The sequence below is a fragment of the Crocodylus porosus genome, unplaced genomic scaffold (assembly GCF_001723895.1).
Source record: "Crocodylus porosus isolate Cpor-Errol unplaced genomic scaffold, CroPor_comp1, whole genome shotgun sequence".
NCBI lineage: Eukaryota > Metazoa > Chordata > Crocodylia > Crocodylidae > Crocodylus > Crocodylus porosus.
This window is the reverse complement of record NW_017728886.1, coordinates 120,039,307-120,053,972: the sequence shown is the minus strand read 5'-3', so window position 1 is coordinate 120,053,972 and position 14,666 is coordinate 120,039,307. Positions and strand designations below refer to the sequence as shown.

At 45.8% G+C, this 14,666-nt stretch overlaps 1 protein-coding gene across 1 annotated transcript in view; it reads left to right on the top strand.

Annotated features, from left to right (window-relative positions):
- ABCA13 (ATP binding cassette subfamily A member 13) overlaps positions 1 to 14,666 on the top strand; it is a 368,570-nt gene that overhangs the window by 115,984 nt on the left and 237,920 nt on the right. Inside the window, 2 exon segments of the mRNA XM_019537509.1 lie at positions 3,812 to 3,980; positions 7,617 to 7,756. Of these exon segments, the coding sequence (XP_019393054.1) occupies positions 3,812 to 3,980; positions 7,617 to 7,756 (309 nt within the window).

Below are 14,666 nucleotides of genomic sequence, written 5' to 3'. Positions count from 1 at the left end.
CCATCTTAGATGACTCTATGCACTAGAGCCTTAAGGCTCCAACCACCCCTACACCACACCCCAAGCCTCGCAGATGTACCGGATGTTGTCTTGTCAATTCTCCCCTTGGCACCCTCACATAATGGCCTGCACCCTCACAGACACCCCCTGGCTTGTCTCAATCGCCTGTGCCCTCACGGACGTGCATTGGGACCTCGTCAGCGATCGTGCCCGCACTGGGGCTCCTTGCAATTGGGGCTCAGGTGGCCGTAGCTGTGCCTGGCCCCGAATCCCCTCCTTGGGTCTTGCAGCGAGTGCCCTCTGGGGCTTCTCACAGTTGGGGCTCAGGTGGCCATAGCTGTGCCTAGCCCCTGAATCCCCTCTTCGGGCCTGAAAGTTCCTGTGGGGCTCAGGCAGCCTTGGCCTTACCTGGCCCCCAATCCTCTGTGCCCCTTCTCAGGGCTGGGGTCCATGAACCCCTGAATGTTGTGCCCTCTCTGGCACCAGGGTCCCCACACTACCGTGGAGCCCCTATGAGGCCTCCTTCAACCCCTGTTAGCCTCACCCGGTCCTCTGGTGTAACAACAAACAACAAAAGCAATAACGCAAGCCAATCGGCTATAACTCAAAACTAAGCCTCCTGGCTAAAATGTAAACTCTAAGCCACCTGGCTAATCATCATTCAAATCCCTACCAGGGCTTTCTCTGCCCGGTATCCTTGAACCGAAGCTGCTCAGGCCATCTGCTGCATACTCCAGCAGAGCTCCTTCTTCCTTGGCTGCTAGCAGGGAACTGCCTCCCTGGCCTCAGCCTGGATCATTTATATAGGTCAGGCCCTGCCCCCTTCTGGTCAGCTGACCAAACTGTGGTTGCCCTGGCAACTGGCACCTGAACCTCTTTATAGGCTCAGACTATTTTGTTTGGGCTCACAGGGGTTCTCTTCTCTTGACTGCTGGGGAGTTGTTCTGTTTCTGCTCCTTGATTAGATGAGTCCAATCCTTAGAATCAGGTTTCTAACTCAAGTAGCCATGACTAAGACTTCGGGATTGATTTTTCTTGAATATTCTTCAGTATATAAAATTCACTCTTTTGATGAGCACTCCTATCATCAAATTCACTTGAATTCTATGGTTCATAGGGTTATTTAAGAGCTAGGTATAATTTATTTGCTATAATATTCACTGGAAGTGAAGACAGAAAATCAGGTGCCTGGGGCAGTGAACATTGTTTTTAAATAATACTTCATTGCACTGCATCAAGATTACTAAAAAAAAAGATTGCTCTCTTTTATGAAATTCATCAATCAATAGGAACCATTTCAAACGGCACGGCTTTCAAACTGACCACACCTTATCACAGTCAGGGCAGCTAGGATCTGGAACCAACTTCCAAGGGAAGTGTTGCTCGCTCCTACCCTGGGGGTCTTCAAAAGGAGGCTAGATAATCCCCTGGCTGGGATTGTTTGACCCGTTTTCTTTCTTTCCTGCCCATGGCAGGGGGTCGGACTTGATGATCCACTCAGGTCCCTTCCAACCCTAGAAACTATGAAACTATGAAATTTAAAGCATAGTTCTACTTTGAAAACTGGCTTTGTTTAAAATAGACAAAAAACCCCATCATGTTTCTTATTTGTTATGATCCACTTCTTTCAATATCAAACGCATACAGTTTATCAAATGATTCGCTCCCTGCCCTACAAGTTCCAGTCGTGCAATCTCAAATTGAGATCTGAAAGTGTAATTCTGTTCTTTCTGACATGCATCTGCCACAGGAATAAATATCAAGCCAACCAAAAGTGTCTGGGACCTGAAGGAAACAGTATATTTATAGTGGTGTAATTTTTAGGTTGGTTTTGTATACTGATGGGATATTTTGTATACATTGGAGCAGACAGATTCTCAGTTTTCCCAGGGTACCTGCATGCAGTAGATGGCTATGACAATGCCTTGCTACTTGGCAGGAGAGTGCATAATAACCTGTACTGAGTAAATATTTATCCAAGGGATACGTTGCAAGCACTTTAACTTGCACCACTGTAGTTTCACTGCCATTTCCCATGGGATGATGCACCAGATGCAAGTAAAGTACACTGACATAAAGGTGTATGTCTTGTCTCTGCTCCTTGCTTACCCAGCATAAAGGTTGATTACAATGATGTAAATGTCCAGGCTCTGTGTCACTCATTTGTAGTACAGTTGTCCTCTATTTATGTCCTCAGGTTCAACCATGCAATCTCACTGAAGGCTATACAGTTGAACAGTTGTAAGCGAACAATTAATTTGAACATTGGGGGTTCTGTCATTAATACTTGGTTAACAGTACACTTGATGGTGCACAAGCCATAAAAGCAGTCAGTTGTTCTTAAATAGTAGCATCAGCTCTGAAGAAGTGGCTGAAATCTTCCTATGACTTCTGTTTAACCGGAGGTACCAATATGACTCAAACTATATACAGAGGGGCACATGGCAGAATGGTGAAGGTATCTTACTGCAGCTTTGAAGGTGTGAGTTCAAGTCCTGATCTGTACTTATGCCAAAGGTTGCCCGCATGTGATCAAGATGTACATGTACCTGGTCGTATGGTCTGGGAGTCAAAGGTGGCCAGGTGTGAAACTGGCCATGTCACTTACTCATGTGCCATTGCCTACCGAAATTGGAGTACCTTATCTACACCAGCTCAGTGGGCTTTTAGGCTCTAATGGACCTTGGACCTTGATCACTGTATCATAGAAAAGAAGGGCTAGAAGGGACTTTAAGCAGTCAAGGCAGGCAAACCACTCTATACAAGTGCTTGTTTCACATATTCCTAATAACCTGTCGTCATAAGGCACATTGGCACAAAAACACCAAGAACATCCTAACCTTTCACAAGTAAAGCACTGTCAGTGAATTGCTGCTGAGCTAGACTCAAGTGATCCAAAGAAGAGAACCATGCCTCCCACCACAAAGGAAGACAAAAACGCGAACAATCCATGCCAATCTGGGGGGTAAAATCCCTTCCTGATCCTGAATGTGGCCATTAGGCTGACCCTGAACAGAGGGGCAAGACCCCTGGGACAGGAAACCTCTAGTTCTTAGTTCTAGGAGGAGTATCAGTGCACCACAGTCAAAATCCCCAGCCTTGGCTGCAGGCAACACCCAATGCTTTAAGGAAGGTAGAAAAAGCCCCTGATACCTGTAACAACTAAGGGGAAAAACATTTAAAGAGCACAAGTGATAACTTAGATCATCTTCTCTTTGACAACTTTTTTTTTAAACCACACCTGCACTTTAATATTTTGGGGATTGTTTTTATTTTATCAAAGCTCTTGTTTTCATGGCAAACATTCCTATCAGGTAAAGATGTTCTCAGTTTATTATTGCTCCTATCTTCATAATCTTTGCCACAGGTATAATGTGTTCTGTCCCACTCCTGTTCTGCTGAGGACAGCAGACTGTGAAAAATGACAGTGTAATCCAGGAGCCCACAGTCTGGTTGTCCTGATGTTCCTATTCTTTTTCTGCCTAGTCAAGCCAGAAAAATATGACAGGTTTGAAAGATTAAAAAGTAGTATATTATGGCGCTGCTTTTCACAAGAGTCCACTGGTTATTAGAGTGGTTGATTTTTTTTTTTCTGTGAAAAAGGTTGTCATGAGAACAAAAAAGAGCGTGGCATGCATCATTTCTTGTAGCCAGTCTGAATGCTCATGTTTTGTTGACTTCCTCAGATTCAGTAATGAAGATAAGTGTCTGAGCTACCACTGGAGCAAACTAAGTGTTTAGTGGATAGTCCAAGGCAGCTCTGTTTCAATTGGGTTTCTAATGCTTTGTCATTTTTGTTTACTTCCTACAGGGTGGTCAATCGAGAAGTTCTGCTATTGGATCCCTTCAGTCAGTAATCAAGGCAGTCTGTAAAGAGGACTCTTCATTCTTCAGCAATGCCAACATGTTCATTGACATGCCCAGAATCACAGAACTCTTGGAGGAGGATATGGCAAAATACAGCATTCCCAAAGACTCAAGTAAGAGAAAGATCAATAATAAATTGCATACATGCCTATTTACTGACATTTTTGCATCTTAAATGGAAATGTTGAAATATCAACTTCATTTGAACTAGTTGGCATTGCAATTCTGAAATGACTGATGTACGTTTTATTGCTAAGATATAATTATGGAAACAAGTAAGTCAGGTTACTTTTTGTATCCCTATGAGTAACCATAAATAGGATATCCTTGTTTCAGAGATGGCATATTTATTGGAAGATCATAGAATATATTAATATTAAAAACATTTTTAGATAGACGCATAGAACTCTGCAATGTTCCACTTTTTTGTGAACTTTAGTATAGTTTTATGATGAAATAATAAGGCTTTGGGAATACAATCAGAGAAAGATTTCCTCCTATTTCGGTGTCACAGAAATGTTTGGCTACCTTACTGTACTCCACATTAGTAAAATAAGTTGTCCATTTCCTGCTATTACCTTCGTTCTCATCCCTATGTATCCGAATAGGCTTCAACAACATTTGACTAGTTTTCATCTAGTCTTCATCATTACTAGTTTTGGGAATTAACCATAAAATATTAACAATATGTTATTAGATTGTCCTGTTGGCAGCCATGAGGGGATGTTGACCCATATATAATCCGACAGGCTACCCTCTTGCAATTCTATCATCGGTCCAGGAAGGTAATGCTTAGACTGCCTGGTAATACCGCCCCCTCATGTAGATGTGCAGCATCTGGTGCCAGTCTTTATTACAACTGAATTGAGGTGAAAATGTTACATGCATACAGGGCCAAGAACAGATAGTTTTCCCCAAACGTCAATGATGCAGCTGCACTTTTCTGGGGCACAGCTTTTTCCCTGGACTCCTCTTGACCTCATGTTGCCATAAACTTTTCCTTACAGAGACCTATGCAAGGAGTGGGCTACACTGGCTTTGTCTATATTTCTGCTGCAGAGCCTCAAAGCACCAGTAAGGGTGTGAAGAGGCCCAACCCACCTACTCATGCCCTTAGGCACATTCCAAGCTCAGCAGTAGCCTGATATGGCTGTTTTGTACTCCCCTTCGAGTGTCCACTATCATGCCTGCTGGAGACTAGGGGCTTAGGTAGAGGAAATGAACCTAGAGCCACCTTCCCTGCTGTATTTCCAATTTTGAGTGAGACTGCATACAGGTCTGGAAAGGGTGTACTTGAGTTGTGGGTCCTATTGGCATAGTGGGTATAAAAAAGCCCAGTACGATAGTGCTGCTGTGAAATGTCCTGGAAACATCTATTCTTGTTGGTGCTCGCAACTCTACTTGGAAGTAGGGCTGTGTGAAGCTTTGGTCCTTGATTTGATTCAGCGGAGATTCGGTCCAATTCAGTGGCCAAATCTCCAAATCCAAATTGAATCAGAGGACCCTTTAATCTTCAGTCCACTTCTGGGTCCACCAGGGAGCATGGGGGGGTGGTGCATGCCATCCTGGCCCAGCAACTGGTATTTCCTGGGTCTGGGGAGGCACCCAGGGTCCCCCCCAGCCAATTGCAAGCTGAGGGTGGTGCAGGGGGCCTCCCAGCGTATTCCCTGGTGGACCTGGAAGTGGACTGGAAGTACTTCTGGTCCACTTCTGGGTTTGCTGCTGAGCATGTGGAGGGTCGCCATGCACTCCTGTGGGACTCTCCATGTGCCCCAGCAAGCTGCTCTGGTACCTCGAGGTATGTAGAAAAAACTTTTAAAGCTGTGTCTTTGTCTAACTTGCTTATTCTCTGAATTGGCATTGAATCTTCAGATTCAGACTCAGCCAAATTGAATTGGGGACAGTGATCCGAATCAAGAAATTGAATTACTGCCCCTGATTCAGGCCGAATGCGAATCTGAATTGAATAGAGCCCCCTTTGCACACCCTTACTATGAAGTAGATACTGTTATGTTTTATATATAAAATAAGGCAAAGGGAAAGTATGCCTAAAATCACATAACAAGTCAGTCTGATTCTCAGTGGCCCTTCCTTCTGTACACTAATCATTGAACTTATGGCTTTAGCCTTATGCCCAAAAACACTGGACAGCATGCTAAATATCCACGTTTGTTTAGGATTAACGAATGTTATGTGCTGTGCGAATACTGTTATACTTGTCTAGTCCCCTTGGAGCCTTAGTTTAATTTTTCTGCAGTTACTGTGTCTTTTTAAAAATGACTTACCTTCTTAAAGATAGAATTATGATGTGATATTGGCAAAGGATGGTGAGCTAGAATATCCTTAGTCATTATGATATTTCTGACTTGCACTTCCTGGTTTTAGGCAGGTCCTTTTAGCTTTCTGAGGTCCATTCTTCATGGTGAAATGCAGATGATAATTCTCATGTGCTTCACAGAGGTGTTCTAACATTATATTTCTACTGTATGATGAATATGAAATATTTCCAAATCAGCTGCTAGCAAAGATGCCTCATAAAAGCAAAGCACAGCTACATAGAGGCTGTTCCTGCAAAGAATATCTATCTCCCTGTGCCTGCTGAAATCTCTCTGGGAAGGACCTGGACCATATTTTGAAATGAGAGTCTAAAGGACAAATATCCATAATTAAAACTTGTTTATCATGTGTTCTTAGGTACTGAGAACATGTTTTTCAGTTAAGTAATTGAAATAGATTGATTTAAAAAAAAAGAATTAAGCACCATTCAGTTCAATGTTACAGCTGCAGCTCTCTGCATCTTTCTGAAATAGAGTCCTTGCTATCTCTCTTTATAAAGAGACAGCCAAGTTGCATAAGAAAGCAAGCTGCTGATTAGGTTAACAAGTCACCTTCTCTTGTATATCTGGTTTCCCATATCTTAAAGAGCTTTTGAATTGAGTGACATTTTATAGCAGTGCTTGTTTCTTCAGCAGCTACTTTATTTATGTGTACTTTGCATGTTGTTTCACTCTGAAGTGGTAACATACAGAGATTTTCAGATATGTGCAGATTATGAAGTATTTTAACTAAGAGACATCGGACTGAAAGGTGCCTGTTGGCTCATGGAGTTTAGGCCCAAAGCTCTTTAAGTCCTGATGGCCTTTGATTTAAAGTAGAAGTTTCAGGTTCTCAACAACTCATAGCAAACTCTGGATGAACAAATTTAATATATCCATTAAGCAGTAATAACAGTACATTTAGGGCCTAGACACATGACATGTTTTCACTGGTATAATCCCCTTCATGCTGCTATAAACAAAGTGCAGACATGCAATGTATGGAGGCCTAACTAATTTAAATTAGGTGGAAAATTCATCTCAGAAAAATCAGGATTAAAACTGTACCAGTGTGTATGTTGTGTATTCACAGGTTTCTGAGGTTAGTACTTTGTTATAGGCAGATATGAGCTACTATTTGTTTTCCCTACTGGTTTAGGCACTGTAATAGTGCCTACTGTGAGCAAATATCCTGGAAGACCTGCTCCTCTTTAATTCCAGTATAATTGACATTGGTGTAAAAAGCTGAGGTAAATGACACTGGTATAAATGTGTAATGTGTCCAGGCCCTGAGAACTGAAGCTTTGCAGTAACTTGCAGGGTGGGCCCTTATGTTGAAGTGCATTGGCATTTTGTCACTGAACAAATCACCCACTTGAATAATCTCTTTTAATTTTTTTTTTTAAATCTCTCTCTCCCTTCCTGCCCTTACAGCTCCATTTTGCTTGCAGCTTTATCAAGAAATTTTGCAGTCAACTAATGGGGCTTTGCTGTGGACCTTCTTGAAGCCCTTGCTACATGGGAAGATACTCTACACTTCCAACATTAAAAAGATCAATCTGGTGATAGAAAAGGTGAGCGCATGATTTCTGATTATGTTAACTGAGTTTTTGTTACAAAACATAGTTGTAAAGTTAGATGCAAAAACTCCTCTAATTCAGTGAGCATTTATGTTCCTTGTTGTCCCTTACAATCAAGAGCTGTGTTTTGAATCCTGCTGCTTCCTCTTTACTTGGATTATCCATGGTTAATTGTAATTCCTGTTACGTAAGTGCTACCATGGTTTTCCTAGCCAGTGTGGACAAAGTCTAATTGTGCTACTTGGTATACTAAGAGTAGGATTCATGTGTTAGGCTTGTGAGAATAGGGAAGCATTCAATTCAGATTCAGATGATTTGGAGGGCAGTGATTTGATTCAGAGATTCGGGTCACTGTCCCTAATTGATTTGGCTGACTCTGCTTTGAAAGATTTGGCGCTGATTTGGAGAGATTCGGTGATTTGGCCATAGATTTTAATGGGGAATTACTGAAATAACTATTACATTGTCATTTTGTGGCATATTTGAATGAAAACAGCAGGGATAGTAGCCCCTTTTGAGGCCATGAAGCCTGTCAAGTTTCAAGGAGATAGGTGCAGGGGTTTCTGTGAACCTGCACCTCAAACTGTTCAAAGCTAAACTAGTGTCACTAGTGTGACTTTCTGTGTGTATTAAGGCACAGCAGGATGAAAACAGCAGGCATGGTAGCCTGTAACAGGGGGCTTCCCAGTGCTGGTTAGATGTCTGCCAGCCCATCTGTTTCTGGGCCAACAGCCTGCCCCTCTTTTGCCTTCCACACTTTGATGGAAAACCGATTCAGATGTTTCCCAGGCAGGAGGCTGTCCATTTAGGTGTCCTGGGGTGATATCCATTCCACAGCTCCATACCTCCCTTAACACCGTGGCCCATGCCTCACACATTACATTCTTTACCTCCTCTTTGGGACCTTTGGCTCCCCCTTAGGCCCTGGCCTCACCTTCAGACCAGTCAGTATCCTGAGACTCTTGCTCTGGGCATTCCTCATGGTGGGCCCCTGGCCCTTTGACCCCACTTTGGGTCCTGGCCCCAGCATGGACCAGTCAAGGGTACCTCTGATATGTTTTATTAGACCAACTGAATAGTTGGAGACATAGATCTTAGCAAGCTTTTAGGTTTAAAAACCCTTTGTCAGGGTGAGGAAGCATCTGCAGTTGGTGTGTGCACTTCCTGTGTGGAATGAATAGTAAAGAAGCCAGATGCTGGGCTGCAGGCAAGAAATCTAGTCAGTGAAAATGTAAATTGAGGCATCAAGGGGTGAGAGAGAGGCTGGGGTGGGGGGAGGGGAAGGGGACTGTAGCAGCCAGGTAAAAATGAAGAGGTACCTGGGGAGTCAGATATCAGGCAGGTTATAGTGTCTCATAAATCCAATGTCTATACTGAGTCAATGAGTTTTTTGATTTAGGAGGCTGATGAAGTGAAGTTCATAGCCTCGTCTGTGAAAAGTGGTTTGTAAATTCAAACAACCACCGAACTTCACTAACCAGTGAAGCATGAACCATCACCAGAAGCCAAGTTCCTACAGTCCAAAACACACTGAATGGATCCAGACCATGCCATGATAAGAAATGCAAAACCTGCCAACATATTGCCAGTACCCCCATGATTACTACACCCCACAACAGAACCATCACCACTTCGGGATCTTATAACTACACATCCAGAAATGTTATATATCTCACCCAGTGCACCAAATGCCCCAGTGGAAAATACCTAGGAGACACCAAGCAACAACTGTGCACCAGAATGAATGCACATCGGAAATCTATTACAGACAAGAATACCCAACTAGGTTGGGCTGGGACTCAATGATCTGTTGAGGTCCCTTCTGACCCTAGCATCTATGACTCTATGAAACTACCTGTGGGGGCACATTTCTCACAAGAAAGCAACTCTGTCTCCAGTCTCTCAGGGCTGATCCTCAAAGGGAATTTTCATACCACTTTTCACAGACGAGCCTATGAACTTCAATCTATCAGCCTCCTAGATAAAAAACAAACAAACTCATGGACTCAATGCAGACATTGGATTTATGACAACAACTGACTCCCCAGGTACCTTTCCACTTTTACCTGCTACGTGCCCCTTCTCCCCCCATTCCCAGCCTGTCCCTCACCCCCTGACACCTGAATTTACATTTTCAGTAACTAACTTTCTTGCATGCATACCAGCCTCTGGCTTCATCACTATTCATTCCATCCAGGAAGAGCAGGGGGTCTTCCCAGTGCAGATGAGATCTTGGTCCACCCACCTGTTTCTGGGCCAACCACCCACCCTTCTTTTTTCATGCCACGCCTTGATGGAAAACCAATTAATGATTTCCAGATGTTTTCCAGGGGAGGGCAGCTGCCCATTTAGGCCCCCCCCCGACGTCTAGGGGTAACATCCACTCCGCAGCTACATACTTCCCCTAAAACTGCAGCCCATGCCTTGCAGACTGCATCCCAGGCAGCTAAGCTCACCTGGAGCCTCACAACTCCACTGCAACCAGCAAGTTTCTCAAAGATCTTACAGGTCTGGGCTTTTCCCGGCCAGGGCTGTGCATGCGTGTGGTGGCTGGAGGTTATAAGGCATGTGGTGGCTCGAGGTATAAGGCCTACCTGGCTTTTACCAAGGAAGTTTGTGGTCCTGGCATTTCTTGGGGGTTCCTGTGCCTCTGGCAGTCCCACCAGGCCTCCCAACCCTGGCAGGGTACAGTTTTAGGTCATGCCCAGGACCTGGAGCCTCTTCTTTCCCCATAGTCCTAATCTGGGGTGGAAAATTATTTCGGGCAGAGGGCCACTTACTGAGTTTTGGCAAGCCATCAAGGGCTGCATGACAGGCAGCCAGGGGCAGATAAATATTATTTTTTTAAATTTTTCAAGGGCCCCACGGGCTGGATGGAATAGCCTGGCAGACCACATCTGGCCCATGGTCTGCATTTTGCCCACCCCTGCCCTAGTCCATACCTGTTCATCCTGGCATGGGAGCTCATCAGGGAGAAGTTCTTCCCCTGCTAGCTGGTGATACAGTGAGTGCTGCCTCCAGCTCTGAGAACAGGGCATTAAATGGTTTTAAAAGAATTTAAACAGGAAATAGGTGTGGACAGGGTGAGGAGGGTGGTACTTGCTCTCTGTGCAGGTGGGACTTGGTGAACCCTAGCAGCAGGAGATTCACCTAGAATTCAAGGAGGTGTGGTGTAGCTACCGAAGTGTCCATGCTACCTGCCTGAGGCTGGGGTCTGGTGCCCACCATTGAAGCCATGTCCTAGGCCCACATTGGCAGTGGCTGTCATGGAGGAGACTGGCTGGTGCTGGGAGTGCTGGCACGGGAAAGTGGATCCCCCTCTTCCATGTCCCCCCACCTCTGCCCTTTTGTCTCCCTGACTCTGTTTATCAGCACCTCTGTCCAGTGATCCAGGGTTTTGTCAAGTCATACATGGCTGCCAGCATGTGGACCATACTGGTGCGCAAGGGTTCAAGCCATTTCCTGATGCCCTCCTTCAGCCACTTCACCGGTGCCTGCACCTCTGGTGACAGCGGCTTGCCCAGCCAGGAACATTGATTCCCTGGAAATTCTTCATTTGGTTCTCAAGCTCCTTCTCTACAGAGATCACCTGGCTAAGGAGGACTAGCCAGTGCTAGTGGTGGCCTTGAGGAGAAGCTTGAGGAGACCACTAAGATTTGGGAGATGATCTCCCACTCTGTTTTGTTAAGGGGGCCGCTGATCCCAATCTCGCCAAGCAAGGCCATCTCATGGATGGCCTTCTGTTGCTCAACCAGCCTTTCTAATGTCAAGTATGTAGAATTCCACCAAGTCTCCACATCGTAAATGATTTTGTGCCGTGGGATGCTCAGTTCTGCCTGTTTATCCTACAGCATCTCGCCCCCCTTTGTACTCAGGTGGAAGTAGTCCACCATCTTACTGCATCTTGAAACGAGCTGGCCAGTCATGATGGCACCATCACGGGCAGCCCTGTTGCCCTCCAAGCCGTCCCTGACAATGAGGTGGAACTTGTGTGCCACACAGTAGATGCCAACAAAGCTGGCATCACGGAGGACCACCTTTACCATATTGGCCCCATTGTTGGTGACCATGAACCTGCGGATTAGCTTGCCCTGCCCAATTAGCCACCCCTGCACCATGAGGTTCAGGCCACCAGGATCTCCCTTGCCATGGGGAACTCATCCATCACCTCTGCTTGAAGAAGAGCCCACTGACAGACAACTAATCACACTGGTGTCCTATAAGGGAGACGTAGACGTGATCCAGATGTCTGAGGTGAAGTGCAAGGCCAACTGTGGACCTGTCTTGTGCAGCTCCTTCTTCAAGTACTCCCTGCGTGCCTCATACAGGGAGGACACCACTGTCCTGCTAAAGGTGGTGTGTACAGGCACTTAGTAGGATGTGGCCACGAGTATCATGAGCCACCTGAACCCTTGACAATCAACTAAGGAAAAGGGCTTGCCAATCTTCCCAATGCTCTGGGTGACCTTGCTCACCCTTGCAATGCACCCCGCTCTGTCTGTGGCTTTCCCCCACTACTCTGGGGTGGCCTGCCTCTGCTTCATGAGGACAAGGGCTTTGGAGCAAGAGGGGGACTTCCCTTTTGGGCACACTCCCACTGGTGCCAGGCTGAGGAGGAGCAAGGGCAAGGGGGTGCTGCCTCCTGAGATGCAGCAGCATCACTGGTGGTGAACTGTTTTACCTACTTGCCCCCGCTGATCTGCCTTTGGCAGCGCTGGTAGGTAGCATACCTGGGATCATCTGCCAACTCAAAATGATCCCACACTACACTCTCCCCCCGACTTCTGGGTTGCAGGTGGGGATCTTGCCTTATCCTCCTCCTCAGCAGGCAGAGGCACAATATCAGGGGAAGCTGAGCCACCTGCTCCCACAACCTCTTACGAAGTGCCTTCCAGAAGATACCTGCCTGTCGGGGAACTTTGAGGGGTGTGGAGCACAAGCTCAGATTCCCCCTCCTTCCCCAGAATTTCCCTGGCTATGGCACTGAGCTCCCCTGGTTCCAGCTCCAGCTCCTCCTCTGGCACTGGGAGGCTCATATTGGGAGCTGAAATTGGGGTGGAGAAGACTGTCATGCTGGTGTTGGTGGCTATTTTTGGTGTTAGTGGAAGTGATGCAGGTGTAGGGACAGGTACTGCTCCCACTTGCTTGCTCCCACTAGCAGCAGAAGCCTTATGGTTGCTAGGGAAGAGGGCACATCTAGGGGGAGGGCAGGGGGAACTTGTAGCTGTCCTCTAACCCCTCTCCCTCTCCTGCTAGAAGACCAGGCACCTGCCTTTCCAGCATGCATCATAATGTTTGCTGAGCTGGAAAATCTCTGTGTGTGTGTGTGTGTGTGTTGCTTCTCGTCCTCTTGAAGGCTCAGATCAAGTGTAGTATCTTGTATGTGTTTAATACATGCCTGTGTGTGTTTACAATATCTTCTAACTGCTTATTATATTTTCTTGTATCTGCTTACTATATCTTCTGTGTTTACTAGATAGAGAGACTAGCAAAAGAGTGAAGAGGCTGACTAGGAAGCCAGCCGCTACAGCCAGTATCTTTCAGACGCTGTTGCTTCTAGACAAACAGCTCACAAAAGGGACAGAAAGGCTTCAAACAGAGCTTTATATGCTGTTTCTACGTCCCTCCCTGAGAGCACTGTGATTGGAAGGCAACTCAGGGAAAGATCACAGTCACTGGTCAGCTACACATGTCAATATCAGACCAATATTTCCCCTCCTTCTCTCCCCTTCTCAGTTTCTGTGTCCCCACAAAACCACCTTTTCTGAATCACTGAATCTTTTTCAAATCTTTTCCAAATCGATTCAGAGCTTCTTATGGGTTTCCCAATTCTATTTGGATTTGTGATTCAGCTGCTGAATTGGGCCAAATCTTCTCCAAATTGAATCGGCAACCAAAGCTTTGTACACCCCTGCCATGCATGTCTCAAAGGGAATCGGCTGTTAACTGAAGAGAAATTGAGTAACAGACTCCCATAGATGGGTCTGAAAATCTGGTACAAATGCCATATGTTGTATTTCTTCCTACTAAACAGAAGCAGGTTAGGTGTGCTCAGGTGTGCATGACTGACTGAACTAGTGGAGTTGCTCCTTTAGTCCACTAAGACTGCATACAGGTGCTCATTTCTAGTGGTGGGAAATTTCCACCACTAAAAGTGACTCCAAGAGTGAAAACAATATAGGCGGTCAGCCTGCAATTGTTTTCACTCCCTTTCTCCTTGTGCCTTGTGGGTGGTCCTGCTCTGCAGAAAGTATGGGGAGGAGCTGCTGCTCGTCTTCCCTTTCCCAGGGAGGGTGGAGCAGTGGGGAAAATTCCCTTCCCCCTCCTTACACTGGGGACCCTAGTGTGAGGAGTTGGTGGGGAACAGTGGGCAGCTACTCCTCCCCTCTCCTCCTAATCTACAGAAGGGGCAGAAGCAGCTATCCCCTGAACCTTCTACAGATTGGAGTGACCCCAGTCTCTGGAAGGCAGGGGAATTTTTCTTTGGTGTGGGATTACTTCTGGTCCCTGGGAGGAGTTGGGCACTGGGGAGGTGTACAGGTATATGTTTTCCTTGGAGAGTTTCTCCTGGCAGTGACATGTATTGGTTGGGAGATGGATTGTTTTTGTCCCAGAACACCATTTTTGTTCTGGGAGAAACTGTTTGAACCACCTGTATGTTCATGGCTTCTACCAGAAGGGCTACAATTCTCCTGGTATGCATGTAACCCCTGTATGTGGCTGTGGCTGAAGATTAATTTTGTAGTCTTTTAGACTAAAAATTTTCCTGCTTATTTTACCATGAATACATGATTTCATAGATTTCATAGACATTAGGGCTGGAAGGGACCTCAGAAGATCATCGAGTCCAGCCCCTCGCCCAAGGGCAGGAAGTCAGCCGGGGTCATAGGATCCCAGCAAGATA